Source organism: Phyllobates terribilis, unplaced genomic scaffold, assembly GCF_046119375.1.
Source record: "Phyllobates terribilis strain yellow unplaced genomic scaffold, ASM4611937v1 Scaffold_9__5_contigs__length_417890890, whole genome shotgun sequence".
NCBI classification, from domain to species: domain Eukaryota; kingdom Metazoa; phylum Chordata; class Amphibia; order Anura; family Dendrobatidae; genus Phyllobates; species Phyllobates terribilis.
Window position 1 is genome coordinate 139,284,489 of NW_027362769.1, and position 27,163 is coordinate 139,311,651.

General features: G+C 41.1%; 1 protein-coding gene across 1 annotated transcript in view; it reads right to left on the minus strand.

Annotated features, from left to right (window-relative positions):
- PSMD14 (proteasome 26S subunit, non-ATPase 14) overlaps positions 1-27,163 on the minus strand; it is a 92,477-nt gene that overhangs the window by 49,573 nt on the left and 15,741 nt on the right. Inside the window, exons 2-5 of the mRNA XM_073647062.1 lie at positions 25,414-25,465; positions 8,059-8,130; positions 5,929-6,048; positions 4,532-4,602 (exon numbers count right to left, since the gene is read on the minus strand). Coding sequence (XP_073503163.1) covers positions 4,532-4,602; positions 5,929-6,048; positions 8,059-8,130; positions 25,414-25,461 — 311 coding nt within the window. The 5' untranslated portion in view covers positions 25,462-25,465. The remainder of the gene's footprint in view (positions 1-4,531; positions 4,603-5,928; positions 6,049-8,058; positions 8,131-25,413; positions 25,466-27,163) is intronic.

Sequence of the window (27,163 nt, forward strand, 5' to 3'; positions counted from 1 at the left end):
ATCTTCTCTTTAAATATCAATTAAACCAGCAGTACAACTAGGAACCCAGTCAAAAAGCAATTTGCACTGTTCCGCTCAGCTGCTGAGCCTTTTGCTAACATTAATTTTGAAGTTTTTTTTTCTCTCTCCTCTCGCAGTATAAGAATTTTGACAACTGTTGAGAGGTAAAAGAATAAAACTGCATAGAAGATGAGGATCATCATCATCATCTGATGCGGGATTAGCGTTCGGCGATTTGCCAGACAGGTCTGTTTACTAATAAAGCAATTAGAACCAACTATGACGGCAAATCTCTGACTATCTTCTCAAGTGCAATATTAAAAATGCGTGTGCAAGAATGATGGCAGCGGGTACAACGACACCCGGGCTAGTGGGAAGGACAGCACGGTGGCTCAGTGTTTAGCACTGCAGCCTTGCAGCGCTGGGGTCCTGGGTTCAAATCCCACAAAGGACAACATCTGCAAGGAGTCTGTATGATCTCCCCGTGTTTGCCTGGGTTTCCTGGTGTTCTCCAGTTTCCTCACACTCCATAGTTTAGAATTTAGATTGTGAGCCGCAGTAGGGACAGCGATGTTGATATCTGTAAATCAATGGCGCCATATAAACCAAGAAAATAAAAATAAATTCAGACGAGAAAGTTTGGTTCGTCATCTAATCTTTGTATTCTTTTTTCCCTTCTTTTTAAAAAGGTCCGTTTAACTTTTATATACGTTTATTTTAACCTGTGCACTAAAAAAGGTTCTCTTACAAAAGTCATCTATTACCCGTGGATAGGATAGCTTTGGGTTCACTGGATCCAGATCTCCTGCTCTTTCCCACTTCAGTTAGGAGTTAATGGAGCGACATGATCGTACTTAAATGGAATGCATCGTCAAATTAATGGTATAAAAATATGAAAAATAATTCTAAAAGTTTTCATATTTTCCACTTTTAAACACTAGGGGAAGCAGCTATCCAAAGCAATAAAAGTGGGTGGGATCTGCTCACGTGTGTGACGTCCCTCCTCTCCTTCCGGGCGTTTGCATATGGATAAGTGAGGATAAAGTGTAGGATCTCAGTGCGGAGACATCTTGGTGGTGACTGCAAAGTGATACCGAGATGTGGACGGAGTCACAGTACGGCTGGCAGCACCGACTCACTGTATTACATGCTGGTGTTAGATACGCGGACTGTATCATGCAATGTGATTAGATACTCATCTGTACACCGCTGAGCCATGTATATCACGATGTGTCCTATGGCCAGGAGCTGCCGTATTTATGGTGTGCAAGTGTTGTGCTCAGACACTTACACACCAGCAAATAAAAATGGCAGCCCCCAGTGGCTGCTGAAAAAAATCATCTGTGTGTTGGATCGGATTTTTACCATCAGTGTGACATCCATTTTTTCAGGTTCAAAAAAAAAAAATAATATTCCAAGCTTCTCCTATCAGTTAAGAACAGACAGCACATGAATTACACACAGACGGCAGCTGAGCGATATCCACTTTTTGATGGACTCATTCCACTTGGACCATTTTTATCCGCAAAGATAGAAAAAAAAAAACAAAAAAAAAAAACACCTGAACACGGACTGACTTTTTTTTTTGTAGATCATGGATACAAAAAGAAAGAAAAAACTGTAAAACCTCAGACATATCCTATAGTTATTATTTGATTTTCAGATCAAAGATGCCCTGTCTAGTGAATGGGCCCGGCCAGACTGTATGAGAAAAAAAGAAAGGGACGGGCAAAACGGACTTTAAAAAATATGTGAACAAAACTAAACAAAAAAAACCCCCACACTAGTGATCACCATGTTCCTTACATGTAACACGCAGACAAATGGACAGAGGAGGACATCCCAAAAGCAGCAGGTTTTTAGTGAGGATAATATTTAATCCCTTTTATTATTTCCTCCTCTTCTTCTATGAGCCGTAACTTATTTCTTTTTCCAGGGACATCGCTGTATGAGGGCTTGTTTTTCGAGGAATGAATTGCAGTTGTTAGTGACACCATTCACTTTAATATAGAATATATTTGAAAATGAAAAAAAAATTCCAAGCGCAGCAAAACTGTGAAAATAATGTAATTCTGCCATTGTTTTTTCGTGTTTTATTTTTATGGCGTTCATTGTGGGGTAAAAAAAAAAAAAAAAAAAAAAAAAAGACCTATCAACTTGTATATTTTTCTTAATTTTATTGGTAAAATGTTTTGGGCTATATAAGAAGTTTTAAGCACTTTTTTTTTTTCTTAAGGGAGATGTGAAACAAAAAAATGTGATTATAGAATTTTGATTTCTTTTTCTCTTTATGGTGTTTACCACACGGTTTAATTAATTTTATGTTTTGATCGATCGGACTTTTATGTATGCTGCAATACCAGATATACTTTTTTTTCCATTTATTTTTAAAGTGGGGAAATGGCAGGGATTTAAACTTTTATTTTTTTTCCTTTAGTCCCCTTAGAACATTAACCTGCAATCACTTACTGTAATACTATAGTATTGACTATAGTAAGATTGCTGTTCTCTGATGAAGCCCATGAACAAAGAAGGCTTCATAGAAGAACCACGATGGCAGCCATGGGGGGAGTGAGGGTCTTCAGCAGGCCACTGGCTGCCAAAATAACCCATCGGCACCCCGCGATCGCATCATGGGGAGCCAATAGCAGTCGCCGCACATGCTTCGGCAATTGCGCTACTTAAATGGCAGTGTCGGTCATTGACACAGGCATTTAAATAATTAAACAGCAGCGATCAGAGAAAGTTCTGACTGCTGCTGCTACGGTGCCAGCTGTTTAATAGCACCAGCACCTGGCAGGTATGATGGGGGCTCCGCTCCTCAGCCCACTCCATATACCAACACGTGAAAGGAAGGGGTTAAAATACTGGTCATCAGTGAGGCATCTATACAGTGGCATGTAAAAGTTTGGGCACCTCTTCTCAAAATTACTGTCATTGTGAACAGTTAAGCAAGCTGAAGATGAAATGATCTCTAAAAGGGCTAAAGTTACAGATGACACATTTCCTTTGTATTTTAGGCACAAAAAAAAGTGTCATTTTTTACATTTCAAAACTTGGAAAAAGGAAAAATGGGCCAATGCAAAAGTTTGGGCACCCTCGGAAATTTGTGTGCTGCGATAACTTTGACCAAGGCTTCAGACCTTAATTAGAGTGTTAGGGTTATGGCTTATTCACCATCATCGTTAGGAAAGGCCAGAGGATGCAAATTTCCCGGCTTTATAAAAACCCAGCCTCCTCTAATTTTGTGAAAAAAAATCGGCAGCCATGGGTTCTTCTGAGCAGCTGCCGAGCACTCTGAAAATGGTGGAGGCCCACAAAGCAGGAGAAGGCTATAAAGCGATAGCAAAGCATTTTCAAGTTTACATTTCAAACTGAGGAAAGGGCATTAAGAAATGGTAGTTACTAGGAACAGTGGAGATCAAGATAAGGTCTGGAAGACCAAGCAAAATTTTAGGGAAAGCTGCTTGTAGGATTGCTAGACCGGCAAGTCAGAACCCCCGCTTGAGTGCAAAAGACCTTCAGAAAAATTTAGCAGACTCTGGAGTTGTGGTACAGAGACACCTGCACAAATATGGCCTTCATGGTAGAGTCATCAGAAGAAAAACACTCCTGCATCTTCGCTCTAAAATTCAGTGTCACAAGTATGCAAAAGAACATCTATACAAGCCTGATGCACTTTGGAAACAAGTCCAGTGCACGTTAAAATAGCACTCTGGCCACAATGATCAAAGGTATGCGTGGAGAAAAAAGGGCACAGAATTTCAGGAACAGAACACCTCACCAACCATTAAGCATGGGGGTGGATCAATCATGCTTTGGGGTTGTGTGGCAGCTAATGGCATGGGGAACATTTCATGGATAGAGGGAAGAATGGATTTCAATGTAATTTCAACAAATTTTTGATGCAAATATAACACAGTCTGTAAAAAAAACTGAAGTTGAAATGAGGATGGCTTCTACAAATGGATAATGATCCTAAACACATATCAAAATCCACAATAGACGACCTCAAAAGGCGCAAGCTGAAGGTTTTCCAATGGCCCTCACAGTCCCCTGATCTGATCATTGAAAATATGTGGCTTGACCTCAAAATAGCAGAGCATGCAAGACGATCCAGGAATCTCACAGAACTGGAAGAACGATTCAAAATCCCTCAAACAAGAATTTAAAGACTCTTTGTCTGGTAACAAAAAGTGTTTACAAGTTGTGATACTTTCAAAAGGGGGCGCTACTAGGTACTAACCATGCAGGGTGCACAAACTTTGGCATTGGCCCATTTTCCTTTTTGTAATTTTTAAAATGTAAAAAATGACACTTTTTTTGTGCCTAAAATAGAAAGGAAGTGTGTCATCTTTAACGTTAGGCCTTTCAAAGATCATTTCATCCTCAACTTGCTTAACTGTTCACAATAACAGTAACTTTGACCAGGGGTGCCCAAACTTTTACATGCCACTAAGTTTTAATATGCTTAGAAAGTGCCAGCAGACTCAAAATCACGTATAAAAAATTCGGACCAAAATTGTCTTACCTTCCGGTTTGCTTCAACATGTCCAACATTTTAGCCTGAAACACCGGGTCCACCGCCTCAACACTGACGCCCTATGAAATACAAACCCCCCACAATTATTTCACATTTTCACCCACATTGTCATCAGAATTCCTAAAGGACATTGTTGTTTTTTTTTCCCCTGAAGATTTGCAATGTGCATAAAATGAGAATATGCACAATTCCTTTCAATATTTGCAACGAGGAATGAAAGTTGCAATCCAAGCTGTTCAGATATCTACTACTAAAGGGTTATCGCTGTTACAAAACAAGACACAAAACTGTTAAAAGGAAGCCGGATTCATCTTCTAAAATCAAGTTAATTAGCAAATGGAGCAATTTGTGACAAACATGACAGTTTTGTAGAAAGCCTACACAGTTATGAGTAAGGCCAATCCAAACATTAGCGGTGGCATTATGGAAAAAGGCTGTTCAGGCAGCTCATGTCTATTATTGAGGCAGAACAGAAGCTCACAGGGGGTACGGGGAAGCACTTTTAGGGTCAGAGTGTGAACTGCACATACTGCAAAAACAACTATGTAACGTCTCTGGAATAAAGTGTGTCTAGATCCGGCCTAACAAATCGATGTATTTATTTATACGTGTGCGCGCGCTTATTATATACACATACTATTAGTAGTTTTCATTATATTTTCTGGCACTAGCCACTAGATAGAGCTTACTGCATGCAGTTTTGTTGCGTTTAATCCTATAAATCACTGCTGAAGTTTACGGTGTCTGTGTATGTAATTGTGAGTATATACACGTATTTTGCAGATTATAAGACACACTCCAAAATTTGGAGAGGAAAATATTTTTGTTTAAATAAAATGGTGGTGCGTCTTATAGTCCGCTTTTACAGTAGCTTTCCGGGGGAGGGGGCCGCTGCGTTGGAGCGGAGTTCCAGGAGGCAAGAAAGCTGCTGCAGGAAGCTGGTGGGGCGATACTGCGGGCCCCGAGCTGGGAGGAGGGGCGCAGGCTCAATACTTTCAGAAAATGCTGGGTGTCCCTGCACTTCCCATCCTTTTCACTGGGGTGGACTTCGGGAAAATGGCCGCTGGAGGCGGTGCAAGTGCAGATTGAGATCTTGGGGCACGCAGCATCGCCCCTCTCCTGCAGCAGCACCCCTGCCTCCTGTTTTTAGAGAGTTTCCGGCTTTTTATGACTTAGTCTAATAAAACTAATTTTGTATCATTGGTACATCGTGTACTCCATATGGCCTTATACCAATGCTTACGTTCCATCATTTGCACCTGCAAGCCATTACTTTTACATTTGTAAATTTATTTTTTTATTGAAGACTTTTTTTTTATCCTGCGGTGCTTTCAGGATACAATTAACTATTAAACAGATGCACTTTATATATTAAAAGGACTTACAGTTCCAGACTGGGGCATGGCAAAGACATCAATGACTCTGACAGTGTAATCATCCACAAATTCTCCCAGCATCAGGCCCATGACTTCCATGGGGACACCGGCCCGGCCATGCTTTAGCATCTAGAATGAGAAAAGCTCCATTAACAGAACGCATGTGATTTCTGCCTAACTGGAGCATGCAATGCATTTCTTAACTCCACATAGCAAGACTCCCCTTAAAGGGGTGTTAAAATATAGTACAAATACTGCTGGTTGTATGCATCTGTCAAGGTGGCATTTTTATTAAAAAAAAAAAATTATTATATATATATAAAATTTAAAAAAAGAGGGTAAAAAAAAAAAAAAAAAAAAGTCATATTTGCACAACTTACAGACAAATTTTTAGATGCTTGTCATGCAGCATAAACTTTGTCCATGTTCGTCCACGTTTACACAGTGGGCGAGATGGACTTCTTAAAGCGAATCGGTCAGCAAATTTTTGCTATGAAATCTGAGAGCAGCTTGACATAAGGGCAAAGATCCTGAGTCCAGAAATGTATCACTTACTGGGCTGTGACAGAATCCCTGTTTTCTCTGCTGTATTTGCAGCAGTTTAATGACTATTGAGCTGTGCATAACTCTGCCCACATAACTGATTGGCTGCTTCTTGTGTACATTGTAGTAAACTGCCAATCAGTGGTGGGGGCGGGGTTGCACAGATTAGCTGGACTGCCTGGCACCGGTCGTGATAATCTCCTGCTGATAAAACACTGATTGCATTGAATCTACAGCAAGCTGCTGAGAAAGTGACCCATCCCTGGAATCAGGCTCTTCTGCCTCTATATTATGCTGCTTTCAGATTAAATATCCCGCTAAGAGCTTATTTATTTACATATTGCAGAATATTGTGCAAGCAATGAAATAGATTCAAGTCTCATAGAAGGACAAAAAAAATATATATTTTTTTTTACGAGCTAGTGAAGTTTTTTTTATAAAACTCCATATGTTTTTTATCACTATTTGTACTGAACTAAAGAATCAAATTTACGATGTTCTTTTCAAGTAAAAAAAAAAAAAAAGAAACGAAAACAGTGGAATTATGTTTTCACCACTTTCCCTCATTTGGATTTTTTTATTTTATTTTTCAGAGCGTTATATGGAAAGTGAATGATGCCATTAATCTGGCAGCAGCTTATCAACCTGTGGAACAAAAGGATACGGCAAATGATTTCTTACTGCCCGATCCTTATGTCCTCGGACAATCAATCCATCTGGGAACAGATATGGGGTCCACATGAATATTAGATGGGTATCCGATCCTGCCAAAATCGGCGATTTCGGCTGACTTTTATTTAACACTTAGACAGGCTTAAATAGGTAATCCACTAGTAGGACTACCCCTACTCAATCTGAATGTTTTAAAATAAAAACATCTACACTCACTTCTGGTGCGGTTCTAGCGGTGTCTGCACTCGCATTGGTGTTCCCAGGGCTCATGTGAGGTGGTTTTGACACCTGAGCTATTCGCCCAATCACTACTGATATCACTGTCCCCTTCTTCAGACGTATAAGTAATCAACAGGGGGTGTGAGCTGCGGCTGGCCGCTCACTTCCTCTAGGTTACTTATACGTCTGAAGAAGGGGACAGTGATGTCAGTAGCGATTGGGCGAATAGCTCAGGTGTCAAAACCACCTCACATGAGCCCTTGGACACGGCTGGAACGGCACCAGAGGTCAGTACAAGTATTTAAACGCGTGAGTAGGGCCCAGCGTGAGTAGGGCCCAGCGTGAGTAGGGCCCAGCGTGCGTAGGGCCCAGCGTGCGTAGGGCCCAGCGTGCGTAGGGCCCAGCGTGCGTAGGGCCCAGCGTGCGTAGGGCCCAGCGTGAGTAGGGCCCAGCGTGAGTAGGGCCCAGCGTGAGTAGGGCCCAGCGTGAGTAGGGCCCAGCGTGAGTAGGGCCCAGCGTGAGTAGGGCCCAGCGTGAGTAGGGCCCAGCGTGAGTAGGGCCCAGCGTGAGTAGGGCCCAGCGTGAGTAGGGCCCAGCGTGAGTAGGGCCCGTTCTAGTAGTGGACAGCCCCTTTAAGACATGGCCATTGTAAGGTACAAGTTCAGGAAAATAATTTTGATAGAACACACATATATACATACTTACTTTAAGCAATGCTAAAGAAGAAATGTACACTTGCTCAGCTGTGTCCACTGCAGGGGCATCAGTAGGAGGACCCTAAAAAGATGTCAGAATGTAAGTAATAAAATACATCATGCCACTCCCATGTCAGGTACATAGGTCACTACTATACAATAAGGAGGAGTACACAAAACGTCTGCCATAGTGCAAAGTGATATCAAACAATTTCACCTGGCATCGGAGGGACGACAGGTGAGGAGTTTAGTGTGAGCACAGGAGTACAACCTTTACGCTTCGCTTTATTAGGACTATGCTTCCACTACCTGCACAACCACTTTCTAAAAGGAAATCTGTCACCAGGTTTTTGCTAGCCCATCTGAGAGCAACTTGACGTAGAGGCAGAGACCCCGATTTATGAACACTTGCTGGGCTGCTTGCTGCAGTTATGATAAAAATCACAGTTTTCTCTGCTGCAGCCAGGGCTGTGGAGTCAGTAAGCCAAACCGCTGACTCCACTGAGCAGCCTCACTACTGAGCGTGTACATAAAGTGCCGCACAGATTCATCTCAACTAAAAGCCGAGATCCTTAGATCAGGAATAGAACAGATATTTATAGGACATTTCATAAGTTTCCCAAATGTATAGCACATCCTGCATTGTACTAATGAACCCAATTTATTATATATGTTAAGAGTCGGAGTTCGTCCATTTAATAAAGACTCCACTCCCCTGGCTGCAGTGCTACAACTTCTCTAAATGCCGAGCTCTGAGAAACCCAGCCCACACCACTGACTGGTCACTTTGTGTACACTGTGCATAGGCAGCAGCTGAACAGCGGTAACTGCAGGTTCTTCGTTGTTGCTGATCTTTGTTGACAGGCTGCAACTGCGACATCACAACTACAACACGTGACCCCTCCAAGCCAAATCACTTGGCTAAGCGGGTCTTGTACAGTGGCATGCAAAAGTTTGGGCACCCCTGGTCAAAATTACTGTTACCGTGAACAGTTAAGCAAGTTGAAGATGAAAAGATCTCCAAAAAAGATGACATTTCCTTTGTATTTTAGGCAAAGAAGTATAATTTTTCCATCTTTTATATTTTAAACATTTGAAAAAGGAAAATGGGCCAATGCAAAAGTTTGGGCACCCTGCATGGTTAGTACCTAGTAACACCCCCTTTGGCAAGTATCACAGCTTGTAAATGCTTTTTATAGCCAGACAAGAGTAATTCAATTCTTGTTTGGAGGGGTTTTCCTCCATTTTTCCTTGGAGAATTCTTCCAGTTCTGTGAGATTCCTGGGCCTTCTTGCATGCGCTGCTATCTTGAGGTCTAGCCACAGATTTTCAATGATGTTCAGATCAGGGGACTGTGAGGGCCATTGTAAAACCTTTAGCTTGCGCCTTTTGAGGTCATCTATTGTGGGTGCTACTGCGCGGGCAGCGGGGGCCATATTGCAGTAGGCAAATTTATTTTTCCTCCAGCAAAATGGCGCCACTTGCGCAGTAGCATATATCGGCAAGCGATATATGCTACTGCGCACATGTGGGTGCCATTTTGCTAAAGGAAAAAGAAATTTGCCTGCAGCAATATGGCCCCCGCCACCCGTGCTTGAGCAGTAGCATTTCTCGGTTGCCGAGAAATGCTGTGCGCGGCACGCGGCGCCATATTGCGGCAGGCAAATTTCTTTTTGGTGCATGTAAATTTCATATATGCCACACAAATTACACAGGCAGTATTTAAAATAGTAGGCAGGTGACTGAAAGCACAGTGACCTGCCAGAAGACAGATATTAATACATAAGCAGAGCACCAGTTACAGCCCCTCCCCAAAGGCCGCCCCGAAACACGAGACTCATTATATTAGAAATGAAAATAAGGATTATAAAAAGAACTACTGGACAGATTTCATCAACCAAGGCATCATTTTACTCAGTGTAACGGCGCCCACCTGGCAGTGTATGTGGTTTACTTAGCACAAACCTGCTGACAGGTGCGCTTTAAGATCTTGGTCAAAGTTATCTGAGCACACAAATCTGCAAGGGTGCCCAAACTTTTGTGTTGGCCCATTTTCCTTTTTTGTAATTTTTCAAATGTAAAAAAACGACAATGTTTATTTTTTTTGTCTAACATACAAAGTAAATGTGTCATCTTTACCTTTAGGCCTTTTAGAGATCATTTCATCATCAACTTGCTTAACTGTTCACAATAACAGTAATTTTGACCAGGGGTGCTCAAACTTTTACATGCCACTAAGGTAGACAGTACAAGACCGCTGGGTCCAGTTATTGGCGGCAGCAGTTAATGTAGTGGGGACATCGCTGCTACAGGCTGTCTGCAATAACTGGCATTGTAGACAGCCTGTAGCAGCGATATGTTTCAATGCTGGATGAGCAAAGCTGCTTGAGAACTACAATAAAAGTTAAAATATAAATAAAGATCTATCCGGACACTGGATAAAACAGGATAAAAACACAAGATTGGAATATGCCTTTAAGCAGGGGAGTAACGATCAGTCACAGAGTGTGTGACTGCGACCGTGTGGGAGGGGTGCCCACTAACGCCAATTTCACCAAGATGTGAATCCCCTCAGATGCATATTCAACTGAAATGTATTGTGGCGCAAAAATCCACTAGCTCCCTGCACTGCAATACACAATTCCAGACAGAGGCTGGCAGCAGACATCGGCTTGCTATGCTGGCACGTCGAAGTCAGCTGCCGGCTTCTGCACTGGCTATACAGGAGGATTCCCCAAGTCGTGGGAGCAAAGGAAGGTAACAATCTTTTGTTTCTTTTTAAAATGTACTGGATAAGAATGGTGGGGGACATTATTACAGGAAGGGGCCAGGATGGGGGGGGGCGACGACAATATTACAAGAAGGGGCCAGGCTGGGTGGGACATTATTACAAGAAGGGGCCAGGCTGGGTGGGACATTATTACAAGAAGGGGCCAGGCTGGGGGGGACATTATTACAAGAAGGGGCCAGGCTGGGGAGGACATTATTACAAGAAGGGGCCAGGCTGGGGAGGACATTATTACAAGAAGGGGCCAGGCTGGGGAGGACATTATTACAAGAAGGGGCCAGGCTGGGGAGGACATTATTACAAGAAGGGGCCAGGCTGGGGAGGACATTATTACAAGAAGGGGCCAGGCTGGGGAGGACATTATTACAAGAAGGGGCCAGGCTGGGGAGGACATTATTACAAGAAGGGGCCAGGCTGGGGAGGACATTATTACAAGAAGGGGCCAGGCTGGGGAGGACATTATTACAAGAAGGGGCCAGGCTGGGGAGAACATTATTACAAGAAGGGGCCAGGCTGGGGAGAACATTATTACAAGAAGGGGCCAGGCTGGTGGGACATTATTACAAGAAGGGGCCAGGCTGGTGGGACATTATTACAAGAAGGGGCCAGGGTGGTGGGACATTATTACAAGAAGGGGCCAGGGTGGTGGGACATTATTACAAGAAGGGGCCAGGCTGGGGAGGACATTATTACAAGAAGGGGCCAGGCTGGGGAGGACATTATTACAAGAAGGGGCCAGGCTGGGGAGGACATTATTACAAGAAGGGGCCAGGCTGGGGAGGACATTATTACAAGAAGGGGCCAGGCTGGGGAGGACATTATTACAAGAAGGGGCCAGGCTGGGGAGGACATTATTACAAGAAGGGGCCAGGCTGGGGAGGACATTATTACAAGAAGGGGCCAGGCTGGGGAGGACATTATTACAAGAAGGGGCCAGGCTGGGGAGGACATTATTACAAGAAGGGGCCAGGCTGGGGAGGACATTATTACAAGAAGGGGCCAGGCTGGGGAGGACATTATTACAAGAAGGGGCCAGGCTGGGGAGGACATTATTACAACAAGGGGCCAGGATGGGGGGACATTATTACAACAAGGGGCCAGGATGGGGGATACTATTATATGGGGGGCAAACAGGCATATCTTTATAGTATCTACAATATTATAGGGGCCTATACATCTGACCAACATGTAGGTGGGGGCCCACGTCCAAATTTTGCACCAGAGCCTATCAGACTCTAGTTATGCCACTGCTTTTAAGTATTATCGGAAATCCAATTTAATAGTGATTTACCAGGCACCTAGTGAAGTAAAAGTAATTTTTTTTTTCCTGCAACCGACCTAAAAGTGCGACTAATTCCACAGCAGAAAATACAGGATGTAAAGAAGATTTTAAAAGAAGGCAAAAACATAAGGAAATGAGAACAAAGTAAATTCTTCTGCTTTCTGGTGAAAGGTCAGTTACAAGACACTTGGAAATCGATCTGACTGATTTCTCTCTCTCGCAAAAAAAAAAAAATATAGAAAAAAAAAAAAAAAGTATAGCTGCTACAATCTGCCTTTAACTGTCTAAAAGTGTTAGCCAGAGAACTGACCTGCCTGCAGGGCAATAATCACAGCCTTCACTCAGGAGGTAGAAACAATCTGAAACCTGGAGCGCCTTATCCCGGGCTTCCACTAACTCGCAGCCCAGGATAATTATGATATCATGATAATGTAATTGGGAAGAGCAGAGAAAGTCATTTCAGTTCTCCTATGCTCAGGACCCATGTCTACTCCCTACTACCCATTTTTTTTATTTTTTATTTTTCTATTACAGAACAGGAAATAAAAATGAAGACTATAATCGCATACTTTATTCAACTTCCGTTAAAATAATAAATACAGGGTCGATTAACTGTGAAATGACAATGTATAAGGTACTTATCACATTATGAGAAATAAAAAAAAACAAAAAACACAACTTAATTGCGGCCATCAGAAACTTAAGAAATTCAATAAGCAATGTACGGCTGCGAAACAAAAAAATCTAAATAATAATATATATATTTTGCAAATGCAAACATACATATAAAAAAATATATCCAAGAACGTATCTACCTACATATCTATTCAAAAATACATAATCGACCCATCTTTCTTCCATCTATCCAAGCAAATACATTGTATCCATCTACCTTTTTACATATCTATCTATCTATCAATCAATCGACATAGCCTCAAGTAAGGCCTCATTCACACATCAGTGATTTTTTGGGTATAAGTTTCATCAGTGTTTTTTCCCCCAGAGTGTCAAAGTTTGGTCAGTGATTCAGTTTTTACCATCGGAGTTTGGTCAAAGTTTCATCAGTTTTTCTAGAACACAAGAAACAAACAACAAAACACCAAAAAAAAAAGTTTTTCCACCTTCTCTTAGGTGATGGTATCAGAGTTCTGTCCGTTGTTTTGATGGACCCACAGATATGCATTGCCGATTTTGATCCGACACTTGGGTCAACACCGGACATTGCTCCGCGATTTTTAAAGGATCACTTGGTCCACCAAAAATGAAGGACAAGTGAACAGCCCCATAGACCGTTAAAAGGTGCAAGTGCTGTCTGTGAAAAACGCGGATAGCACTCGTATGCGGAAAAACTAATATGTGAATGGACTCTAAAGCTTTGAGCAAACACAAAGCGGAAAGGCAAAGAATTAAGAGGACGACACAAGGATTTACTATAGTACAACACTGTGGTGTAGTTGGCACACTGTGTGCCAACAAATAGTGGCTCAGTACGCCATCATATTTGAAAACTTGCCTTTAGATAAGAATCCCTTCATAATAAAATATCTTATCCTACCCAGTCTATGTATGAACTTGTAGGTTTACAGCGGTACGGTATCAGCCCGGGTGCGGTATTAGGATTATATCTCGTGCCTTGGGCACACAACATTATACAAGAGCATCTTTGTGGCGAAATGGTCTCTGCTGAAAGAGTCAACAATATGATACCATCTCAGGGCAGCACGGTGGCTCAGTGGCACTTGCAGCGCTGGGGGGTCCTGGGTTCAAATCCCACCAAGGACAACATCTGCAAGGAGTTTGTATGTTCTCCCCGTGTTTGTGTGGGTTTCCTCCGGGTTCTCCAGTTTCCTCCCACGCTCCTAAGACATACTGATAGGGAATCTAGATTGTGAGCCCCAATGGGGACAGTGCCGATAATGTCTGTGGAATTAATGGTGCTATATAAGCGAGTAAAATAAATAATAAAATAAAGGGCATCTTTGTCTAGAAATGGTCTTCGCTGAACAAGAGTCGACAATTTGATACTATCTCAACGTATTTTAATCAATATATTTGCCCAATCTGCTTTGAAAATACTACCAGGCGATCTTGTTTTTGGAACAAGATTTTGTCAATATCTACTCAGCTTTTTATTATTATTTTTTTTTCAATATAGACTATGACTGAATAAAATGTATTATCCTCGTATTCTCCACTATAATGAAATCCACGATAAAAAAAAAAAAAAAAAGCAAGATCAATTTGCACCCAATTGGTTTTACGAACCATAAACTCATTTTTTGCAAGCATGTCATATAAAGAAAGAAGAAAAAAAAAAAGACACCATGTGCTGGTAGTGGAATACGCTGGAAGTCGGCGCTCTGCCTCGTCTTTTTCACATGGGCAGTACTTGTTGACAAAGTGCTACAAAAGGCATTTCAGACGGTAACAGCACAAACCTAATGTGTTATCTGCTCAGGCCTTTTAGCAAATTTATTAACACTATTAGCCGTTTTACTTCACCTTCCTGTTAGTGTGAACTTCCGTCACTTACTTCGCCAGGTTTATTAAATACCTGCTGATTAAACAAGAGTCAAAACGACTGATAAGAAAGCTGTAATCAGATGCTGAACTGTGTTTGCAGTAAATAAACGTACAAAAGTAATGAATATTAACAAGGGCTACATTAATGACACACTTGCGTTGCATTTTTATTATTTTTTTTTTTTTCCACTGGAACTTTATATTAGTTTAGGCTTCATTTTACACTAGACTATTCTAAGAAAAAAGGTAAAAAAAAAAAATGTGGACGTCAAAAGATAAAACGATACCTAGATAATGAGCAGTGACATTAATTCAAGGACGGAGGAAATAACAGATTTGGCCGATCGTTTCCGGTCCAGAATTCCCCAGACTGCAAAACTTTACAGCAATTAGGATCTTTACATTTCTCCACAGCTGGTTTATAAGAAAAGGAAAAGTGCGGGAAAAAAAAAAAATCAACATAAAAATATACAAATATACATTCGGGGGGTGCGGACGCTATGTTTATTTCGAAGTCGAGGAACCAGCCTTTTAATGCTTTAATTTCGTGAGCATTAAACGAGTAGTGTGAAAAAACAAGCTGCATGTAAACTACGGCGAGTGCTCCGGTGCTGAGCGGAGGCGACCTGTTATCGGAGGTGTTAATTGGCAATAGGAGTACAAGTCAGAAGCATGTTCCCCATTGTCCGAGCCCAGCAAGGCGAGGTCATTAAAGTGGAAATGAATTCTTTCCTGCTGGTTTAACCCTTCGGCAGATTAACCGTTGGCTTGGGAGCGTCGCATTGAAAAAAAAAATTTAACTCGGGTGACATTAAAAGCGAGAACAATAATTAAAGGCTGCCGATAAGTAATGTCTCTAAAGCTGGTCCTGGACATACAAGGAACGCCATATTGTCTGGAAGGTCCAACTGTTCTAGGACTCAATGGAAAAAAAAAAAAAAAAAAAAGTCTACAAAGACTTGACTGTTCCCAAAAAACAACAAAAATAATGTTAATTTTACTACTTTAAGAACATATTTGTCTGCCTTATGACATGATTGTAAAGTAGGCACTACTACTGTAATCATGTGGTTGAGTCAAAATATGCCCATTGTTGACCCTTCTTCTACAGTTGGGTGAGATTTCCTTTTTTTTCCCATCACAGAGAGGAAATCAGAGGATCGTCAAGGATCTTGCTGCCAAGATGGTGCGTTCTGCTTGAAAAAGCTGCCATTGGCTGAACATTTCCATTCCAGTAACTACTAGAGGGGAAATATGGTATTACATGTAGCCACAGCAGGTCCACTCTGTTAGGCCTCACTCAGGCGTCCAGGTTCTTCACATACGTGTTCTCTCTCTTTGTTTTTTCCAAGGATAGAACGTGTACCCAATATAGCTTTCAAACTGTTCGTATGTTCGCGGTTTTCTTTTTTTTTTGTGTAGACCATTTGCCCGACCTGAGTGTGACAGCATGTATTTCTAAGCAGCTGTCACATTTGGGTCGGGAGAGCCGAAGGCCAGTCCGAGCATTGTGCTGCGATTGTTGTCCGAGTTATACGGCCGTCTAACTCTTCCTTAACTGTGTAATGGGCAGGAGAAGATTTGTAATTTTTTAATTTATTAATTTTTCTGCAAATGCATAGGGCAGCACCACTGCTAGACTGCACCAGTGGCCGGTCCTCTAGGCAACGTGCTATAAACAATAACATGGTGGCTCAGTGGTTAGCACTGCAGCCTTGTAGCATTGGGGTCCTGGGTTCAAATCCCACCAAGGACAACATCTGCAAGGAGTCTGTATGATCTCCCCGTGTTTGCTGGTTTCCTTCCATACTCCAAAGACATCCTGATAGGGAATGTAGATTGTGAGTCCCAATGGGGACAGAGATGATAAAGTCTGTAAAGTGCTGTGGAATTAATGGCGCCATATAAGTGAGTAAAATAAATAAATAAGAGAAAATCACTGATGGTAAAAAGCAAAAACACACTGATCTTGATCACTGATGAAAATTGTTCCGTAAAAAAAAACAAAACAAAAAAAAGAACACCCAAGTTTCACTCGTTAATGGTTGAAAACCGCTACGGTCAGATTTTCGCTTTGCGTCCATAAGGAAATATTAGCGTTTCATCGCACTTTTTGTGCATTTTTGGTCCTTGATGCCATTTTCAAAACTTGCCATCCATGCTCTGGGTATGGCTTTTCTCATGAGTTTTCCTAGAAGCGTTTCAGCAATTTTGCCAGAAAGCTTACTTTTTAGTTTTCTGGGGAAAAAAAATATAGTGGCCTATGACATGAGGTGTGCAGCTCCGGGCATAGACAACTGCAATAATCTCACAAGATCTTTAAGAAAATTAAAAAAATAATTAATGTCCTTTGCATAAAATACAAGGCAGGTGGAGGTACAGTATAGGCCCTTGCAGTGCAAGAGCCCTATATTAGCTTGACAATCCATAGCACATGACCCCAAGATATACAGAGTATCGAAAACCTCCACAAAGAAATAAAAAAAAAAAAAAAAGGGAGTTTATGGTAGAATACAATATACTACTGACTAACGTACACGAGCGTACCACAAAAGCATCTGTGCCGTATGAATTAGTACTGAAGCACCCGTAGGGTCCATACCATTTGTGTCTGCCAGTAAGCTAATAAAAAAAAAATACATAAAAACAACTGGAAGAAAAGAAAAAAAAAAAAAGTACTTAAATTTGTAAAAAATAAAGTAAAAATCTTGTACACGGTAACAATACATTTAAAGCACTGCCTCTTTTTTGGCATGTTATAAAACAAAACAAACAAAAGCATGAAGGCAGACTACCAAATCACAAAAAGTACTATAAAAAATATTTCTCTTAATTTCTGTATATTTTGTAAAGAAGAAACACAATGGAATAACTCAGTCTCTGGATATTTTTACAGCAATTATCACCCTATATACTGGGGCAGTCTGTGGGTACACTGACCAAAGTAGTCCCATCTACCCCCTACAATTTGCTAATACCATTGTGCCATAGACAGTAGTAGTTTTCTACTGTGAGGAACGGGCAGCAACATAAGCTGCAAACATGAATTTAATGATTGTTTTAATGTGGACCATGTTTTTTCCCAGTTACTTTAAAGACAAACAATGAGGAAATCACACAAGGGAATAAGAAGGTGCGACTTTTTTTTTTCTAAAGCAAGTCCTTAATGACCCTAATGATGTCAGAAATGGCGGCGATTCTATGGTCATGGGATAACGAGGACAAGCGCTGCCCACTGCCGTTCAAGCAGAAAGACGGCACTAGCTCCTCACACCAATTACCGGCTCTCCTAACGACGCTTAGATAGAAGACCAGCATTGTTGTGGGTAAGAGGTTATACTCGGCTCAGACATGAATTGTCCATAATTGTCTCAAGGCTGATGTTCCTCCGCTGGAAAAATAGAAGGTGAAGATCGGGGGACGTAGAGCTATATGTGAATTAATACTTCCATAAAATGAAGATATAGATGTACTACGCTATATTAGAGGGGTTAACTCATGATGACATCCAGTGCCCAGGTTGCCGATTAGAAGATATTGACGTCACACAAAGGGGAGGAGGTCTTCTTGTAAGGAAGTCCTTCATGGAGTTGAAACCAAGAATATGGCCGTTCACATAGGGGAGGTCTCCACATAAGGATGTCCTTCATGGACATCACACCGAGGAGGTCTCCTTGTAAGAAGTCCTTCATGGAGCTGAAGCCGCTGCATGCAGCTGTTACTGTGCTTTGTATGGCCAAAATGAAGATCCACCAGCGATATACTGTATCAGCAGGGCTTTCAGACACTCTGCGGTCATCTGATCACTTGGCCTGCATCAGTTCAAAAGGAAAGACAACAGTCATCCAATAATTATACATATTTTGCCATATTTATTTATTTATTTTACTCACTTATATAGCGCCATTAATTCCACAGCGCTTTACAGACATCATCGCTGTCCCCATTGGGGCTCACAATATAGATTCCCTATCCATGTCTTTGGAGTGTGGGAGGAAACCCACGCAAACACGGGGAGAACATACAAACTCCTTGCAGATTTGCCTTGAACCCATTTGTTCAATTGAGAAAATGTCCTACTGCTCCATTATGTACAGTAAATTGACTTGCTAAAATCATGTACACTGATTACTTTTTTTTTTTTGGAGATCCAAGAGCAAGAAGTATGGAAAGCTACAACCTCCTATGGCAATCAATTTGTAAAAGGGCTGTTTTTATGTGAAGCCACCTTTTGACTAGGGAACTGGGTGTACACGGAATCACTGGTCATTTCATATGAAGATTGCGATTGCTCCATTTAATAATGGTTAGATTTTTTTTTATTGTGTCTCGGGTTGCAAGTAACTTTATATCCATAGACTATTACAAGTTGCATGCCATTTTTGACTTTTTAATGCCATATCACAGCCCTAAAATTGTTGCTATTCTTATGTGAGACTTGCTGTTGTGTGAGCAGTATCAGCCTGTGGCCCTAGCCTTGGGCGGCGGCATTAATACTGCATTCAGAGTGGAAGTTGGTGGTACACGTTGGAAAGATTTCTGTTACGCCTTAGATGGATGCCACAGTACAGGTAGAACGACATAGATCATCCAGCGGCGCAACTTGAAGTTTCCGGGTCTAAATGCAAAAATCTCCAAGTATCACTAATCTTCTCATATGGAACAAAAAAAAATGTTTTCAGCCTCCAAGGGTGAGGTGCGACTGATCCCTTACAGTTTATATCCCTGATGCAAGCCCGATATAGAGCAAGTGGAGACTCTCTGGCCATGTGAGGTAAATGGTGGCCTATGGATTACATTTTACATATATGCTAGGAGCTTTTCTGCTGCATGAGCTAAAAGACCAAGGGTTGTACCCTTGGAGGCAAGTCATAGCTGTAATTGTAATATATGTAGACCACCTGCAGAACCTTTGGTGAAACCAGATCTTCATCAGATGTCCCTCTAATGCATCAGGCTTGAGCCGCAATCATGAGCGGATGAGAAAGTCTTCTGCAACTGGCAGGTCTTCCAGGTCTGCATATATATTATGACTGTGTTCTCACAAGCTGTAGAAAACAGTTTCCTTTCTATCTATTTAATGACAAGCCCCATGCCTCAGAATTCACTTTCCAAGTGATAAGGTTTGACTGCCATCCACGTTGCCCTATCCTGGAAGTGTCCCAACTATCCCATCTGATAAAATACACTCACAGATGGGAGAACATGATAGATAATTGGCAACTGTGTAAGGAAATCTAATGGCTATTGCCATGCGAGTCTCCTACCTCGCCAAATCAAAGAGCATGACACTGGGAACAGGATTGGGCTCAGCTTTTGTTATTTAAAGGGAAAGTAGCAGCCATTCCCTCATAGGGGAAGAAGTCGATACATTCAACAACAACTTTTTTATTTTCAACTTATAGTTTTTGAATCCATTAACCTTTCTATATTTCAGTTTTCAAGATCACCGTTTGATGTCACTGGGAATTTTTAAAGGCCACCGCTCAGCTGGTCCTATCTCAACACACCGAGAATACCTGCTCATCCAATCGCTGGCTATGGCCATTGACTGGCTGACCAAGCACGTCCAGTGGAAGCAGAGATTAGCGAGGGCTGGGAAAGCGCCAGAATGTGAGCTGCTGTGAACCAATGCGGGAGAGTATAATTATACATATACATATACACATATACACATACATATACACATATACACATACATATACATATATATATATATATATATAATTTTTATTTATTATCGTTAATGCAATTTAAAAAAAAACAAAACTCCGGAACATCTCTAACGGGAAAAAAATATGATTGGCAGACGGGTGCAGTACTTATCACCACTGTAGAGCAGGGACATGTCCACATAGGGCAGGAACAAATGAGATCTTAGATTATATCAACGTGCTGCAGAATTTCTGCGTAAGGAAATTGGCCTGCAACGTGGATTTGAAAAGCTACAGCATGTCAAGTTTCTAATGAGGATTTTCACAGCAGACTTCTCTTTCAATGTAGAGTAGAGCTGGCCAAAGTGCGGCCCACGGGCCACATCCGGCCTCTGCCTGTTCCAATCCGGCCTGTGGACAGAGAAAGCAGAAGGACTGCAACAGTAGCCCAAGGGCCACACCATGCCCTTGCCAGTCATTCGTCGCTGCCTATTGTTACGGCTATCCACATCCTCTTGTATATAGAGGGGGCTCACACTGTAGACAGAGGGGCCATGTGGGGGCTCACACTGTAGACAGAGGGGCCATGTGGGGGCTCACACTGTAGACAGAGGGGCCAAGTGGGGGCTCACACTGTAGACAGAGGGGCCATGTGGGGGCTCACACTGTAGACAGAGGGGCCATGTGGGGGCTCACACTGTAGACAGAGGGGCCATGTGGGGGCTCACACTGTAGACAGAGGGGCCATGTGGGGGCTCACACTGTAGACAGAGGGGCCATGTGGGGGCTCACACAGTATATAGTGGGATGTCACCATACTTCATTCTGCTGAATATTAAGTGATATAATTAATATTAAAATGCAGCAGAATTAATTATTTATTGGTTCGGCCTTCCACAACAGTAACGGTCTCATGTGGCCCCTCTGGAAAGTTACTTTTCCACCCTTATAGAAGGGTGACATAAGTCACGGCTGTTGAGCAGGTAAGTAAAGCTTCAATCTTGTCTATTTTGCAATGTTCAGACTCCTTCATAAAAGCGGCTCGTCCGTAATAATTAGTCATCAAAAAAATGCATTAATATTTACCCAAATTTTCCCCAAATTTCTCTGAAAGCAAATATTTATGAAATTAAACAGTAACAGAAATGTAATATTTCTATATCAGATTTGCAGTGCATTTGCCGGTCCAGTGTGAAGTGACCCGGGTGTCCACCACGTGACCTAAACAGATTTCCATCACCTGAGCGTGAAGTCAAGTAGAAGGAAAAAAAATAAAGTGCTTTTTCAACTTCAAGACAAATCGAAGAATACAAACAGGACAAGAAAGTGTTATTTGTTGCACTGTGCATATGATTTACGCTACATGTTTCTTAAGGAGCGCTAAATTAACATTTTGCTAATTTCTCGGCAGAATCAATTGTATGAAGCCCATATGTCGACCTTTCAGACACATTTTCTCACATTTCAAGAAGACAGATGACAGAAGCTGGAATTAAGGAAAGTTAATTGTGACATCATTAAAATGCGCATTGAAAACTCAGAGGGCACAAACAAGGTGAGAAACCCCTTTTTGACTTTTCCTTGGTCTCCTTTACACAAAGGTCGGGCAAAATTGGAGACAAAGATCACAGGCGGGCATGTCATCTGCCCAGTTCCCGGGTTAGGCTGTGCCACCAGATGTTCTTAAAAAGACATCTTTCATGCCAGATGAGGCCGATGAAGATTAAAAAAAAAAATTATTTTTGTGATTTTTATTAATAAAGTGGGATCCCAGAAATATATTTAATTTTTTTTTTAATTAAATGCATGTATTTGGGACTAAAAAAATTCCTTTTTGTAATTCAGTATCATTAAAAAAAAATTGCATTGTTTGGATGTGCAGGGACACAAAGAGCCTTTAAAAGCAAACATTGATGTGATCTATGGTCATATTCAGCTGAGAGCAGCTTTTTCATTATTTTAAAAAAAAAGAGCTAAAAAGTTAGAAATTTTCTAGTTGGACAGTCAGGAATGAGCTCAATGTCTGATTCTCAGATTACTCATTCATAAGCCAGCAAATAAAACAGACCATGGAAAGAAAATTGTGCAAAGTTTTTACAGAGACCCAATTACAAAAAAAAAAAAGATTTTTAGCCAAAAATACGAGCAGTTAAGAAAAAAAAATGCTGCCAAAAAGGTGAACAACCCCATTAAACGAATAGTCCAATAATAATAATAATAATAATAATAATAAAAAAAAAAAACAACACTACCGATGTGTCTTATTCCTGTGCGTACTGAGGTGGTCACCTACTTGTCTGCAGAAGTGCTCAGATGACCCCTGAAAGTCACGATATGTGAGACATATCAAGTCCAAAAATCAGGGCACACTCGCACTAGCAATAAAGTTTTTTTTTATTATAAATATATACAGTACAGACCAAAAGTTTGGACACATCTTCTCATTTAAAGATTTTTCTGTATTTTCATGACTATAAAAATTGTACATTCACACTGAAGGCATCAAAACTATGAATTAACACATGTGGAATTATATACTTAACAAAAAAGTGTGAAACAACTGAAAATATGTCTTATATTCTAGGTTCTTCAAAGTAGCCACCTTTTGCTTTGATGACTGCTTTGCACACTCTTGGCATTCTCTTGATGAGCTTCAAGAGGTAGTCACCGGAAATGGTCTTCACTTCACAGGTGTGCCCTGTCCGGTTTAATAAGTGGGATTTCTTGCCTTATAAATTGGGTTGGGACCATCAGTTGTGTTGTGCAGAAGTCTGGTGGATACACAGCTGAGAGTCCTACTGAATAGACTGTGAAAATTTGTATTATGGCAAGAAAAAAGCAGCTAAGTAAAGAAAAACGAGTGGCCATCATTACTTTAAGAAATGAGGGTCAGTCAGTGCGAAAAATTGGGCAAACTTTGAAAGTGTCCCCAAGTGCAGTTGCGAAAACCATCAAGCGCTACAAAGAAACTGGCTCACATGAGGACCGCCCCAGGAAAGGAAGACCAAGAGTCACCTCTGCTTCTGAGGATAAGTTTATCAGAGTCACCAGCCTCAGAAATCGCAGGTTAACAGCAGCTCAGATTAGAGACCGGGTGAATGCCACACAGAGTTCTAGCAGCAGACACATCTCTACAACAACTGTTAAGAGGAGACTTTGTGCAGCAGGCTTTCATGGTAAAATAGCTGCTAGGAAACCACTGTTAAGGACAGGCAACAAGCAGAAGAGACTTGTTTGGGCTAAAGAACACAAGGAATGAACATTAAACCAGTGGAAATCTGTGCTTTGGTCTGATGAGTCCAAATTTGAGATCATTGGTTCCAACCACCGTGTCTTTGTGCGACGCAGAAAAGGTGAACGGATGGACTCTACATGCCTGGTTCCCACTGTGAAGCATGGAGGAGGAGGTGTGATGGTGTGAGGGTGCTTTGCTGGTGACACTGTTGGGGATTTATTCAAAATTGAAGGCATACTGAACCAGCATGGCTACCACAGCATCTTGCAGCAGCATGCTATTCCATCCGGATTGCGTTTAGTTGGATCATTTATTTTTCAACAGGACAATGACCCCAAACACACCTCCAGGCTGTGTAAGGGCTATTTGACTAAGAAGGAGAGTGATGGGGGGCTACGCCAGATGACCTGGCCTCCACAGTCACCAGACCTGAACCCAATCGAGATGGTTTGGGGTGAGCTGGACCGCAGAGTGAAGGCAAAAGGGCCAACAAGTGCTAAGCATCTCTGGGAACTCCTTCAAGATTGTTGGAAGACCATTTCCGGTGACTACCTCTTGAAGCTCATCAAGAGAATGACAAGAGTGTGCAAAGCAGTCATCAAAGCAAAAGGTGGCTACTTTGAAGAACCTAGATTATAAGACCTATTTTCAGTTGTTTCACACTTTTTTGTTGACTATATAATTCCACATGTGTTAATTCATAGTTTTGATGCCTTCAGTGTGAATGTACAATTTTCATAGTCATGAAAATACAGAAAAATCTTTAAATGAGAAGGTGTGTCCAAACTTTTGGTATGTACAGTATATATATATATACACACTGTATATATACAGTATATATATATATATATACACACACACAATTTTCTCTCATTTGAGAGTCATATTTTAGTTCTGTATTGTTTTCTGAGTTGTCCGTTTTGTTTTTTTAAATCCATATTTTTTGTGAATTTTTTTCTTTAATGCTTTTGAAAAACAGATGAAAAAAAAAATAGCACAAGTTTGCACATAGGAACTATGCAAACAAGGAATAAGCGCTTTAACATTCAACCCACTGACTTCACTGGACTAAAAACAGTACCCACCCATACACACGCTGGGTGGGTACTGATTGACTGGAGAGATGACATCCCAAGGCAAAAGAGGATGCAATGCAGGCAGCAGTACCAAGGAATCACATTTAAGCACTAAAAAATAAAATAAATTCATACCCATGGGCTAGTTTTAAAATAAATATATGATGAAAGACAAACTAATATGGATCTGGAAAATGCAAGTATGAATGAGCCCTAAGGTCATGTAAATAATGCTTTATACTTCGTTCTTCACCCTATCCAGTGGTCATCCAAAAACTTTTATTTAATGGGATCCCCATTATATTTTTTTTAAGTAATCAGCGGAAAACTACTCTGATGGAAGAGCATACTTACCATCATTATTCTCCCCATGTCCATCTCAATCAGAATGGAAGCGATGAAGACTCGACCACTAGTCGCCTAACCCTGCAGCCAATCCGTGCCTACAGCGGTCAGGATGTCATTGCTTTCAGCCTGGCAGAGACGATTCTAACAGGAATCGAGACGGCTGCAGTCGATCAGTGGCGCTGACTGGCTGCAGTGTGGTCGCGTGACAATGTCACAAGACCTCTAGGAGGGACAGCATGGAGATCACAATAGTAGCGCAAGTCTAGAAGGTAAATACGTTGGTTTTTTTGGGGCTATCAAAAAAGGGGTTTTCCGACAATGGACAGCACATTAAATAAACAAACAAAAACAACACTAATAATTAGCAACTGCTTAAACCAATTGACCTCATGACATAATATTTAAAAACTATAACAAATGCAACTTTTGATTAAAAAAATAAAATAAAAATCTACTGACCTGACCAAGTCCAGGCATACCGCCTCCGAGCCTTAGGAGTCGATCCATTTTCCTATAAAAAAAAATAAAATCAATATATAAGAAATGGCATGCACCTTACAGTAAAACGACATTCACCTTCAATCACTCAATATGCCAAAAATATTGGTGGTAATTACAACACAACATCAGTCTTCCTGTTAATTAACGCCACATATTAATTCAAGAAGCTGTCTCCTCCGCTAATTAACAGACAGTGTTTGCGTCTTTACGTTTAGTTACCATAAGTCATAAAAATTTTTTTTTAAAAAAAAAGTTGTTTTTGATGCTGTATTTTAACTGAAAAGGTAATTTTTTTTTTTTCGTCTTAAAGAGCATCTCGCTGAAAGCGTTGCCTGGATGGCTGAGTTCTGATTGCCGAGTGTGCTGTTAGAATAGAAAAACCCTGACTTTTACGTCTTATTTAAAGATTAACATTCTCATTAGTACATCCTTCACTAATTAACTTTACGCTTGTCACTTTTCATCAAAAAACTGCAAATGGAAGGATTGGGAGCGAAAAAAAAGAAAAGAAATGAACTTTAAAAGCAAAATGATAAGGTCCTTATATTGGAGACAGTTTGCTTTTCTGGGTGATTAAAAGTTTTAGGAGGTTTTAAAATTTGTTTTACGTTACAAATGTAGAGAGAGTAAGGAGTCGTTCAGAAGAACGTTCCTTCCGTCAGTGCCCTGTCTGGACACGGACCTATAAAAGTCAATGTGCTAATGCACGAGTGATCCTCAGACCCATAGACCATGTGAAAAAAAGGCTTGTCTGAACGTAGCCTATGGCTGGTTTTACAAGATTTTTCATCCATATTTCAGTTGTTTTTTTTTTTGTTTTTTTTTAATGTTCATTTCGGCATCCATTCTATATGTTAACAGTCCAAATACAGTTTCCTATCCTAACAGAAAGGTATCAGTGAAAAACACATAACATATGGCTGGTGACCTGTATGTGCTCCGTTTTTTGTACACCCATTGACTTATAATGGGAGAATCTGATCACAGTAGGCAGTGATCTTTTACATGCAGACCATCGGTCCTTGTATAAAAATAATAAAAAGTTCACATGAACTATCACATTGACTTGCATTGGTCAGTGGGCTGTACATCCATTTTGCATGTGGACGTTTAATACACTTGTCTGAACGGAGCCTTAGGTGCTGTCCAGAAGACTTACAGGATTATTAGATGCTTACAAGTTTAGAATCTGATCACACTTGTGCAAGATTCCTTGTATTTTTTTTCCCCCCATCATGTCTGAAAGTGGGGTTTAAAAAAATAAATAAATTTAGGAACACACAAAACCTAGATAAGACTAGAGTCCAAGGAGAAAAATGAAATAATTCCTATTGGACACAAGAAATAGCATTTCATGCAACCATGATGTAGCCTTAAGATAGTCCCAGAATTCAGGCATAAAACTGTGGTAGGGAGGGCTCTGCATTCACAGGTATCCAGGGCTCAGTGTTCAGAGCTCTGCAGCAGAGAAAACTGATTCCATCACAACTGCTGCACCCAGTAATCTAAGTAATTAATCATTGGTATAGTGGTGTCTGTCCCTACATCGTACCGTTATCAGATTACATAGCAAACACCTGCTGACAGATTCCCTTTAAAAGGGGATATCTGGTAGTTAAAAAGGCATGTAGTTACTAACAGAGGCAACTACCTGCCTGTTGTACCCGCCTCCGCTCACCTGACCGCTCCTGCGGGAGATTCAGCTGCT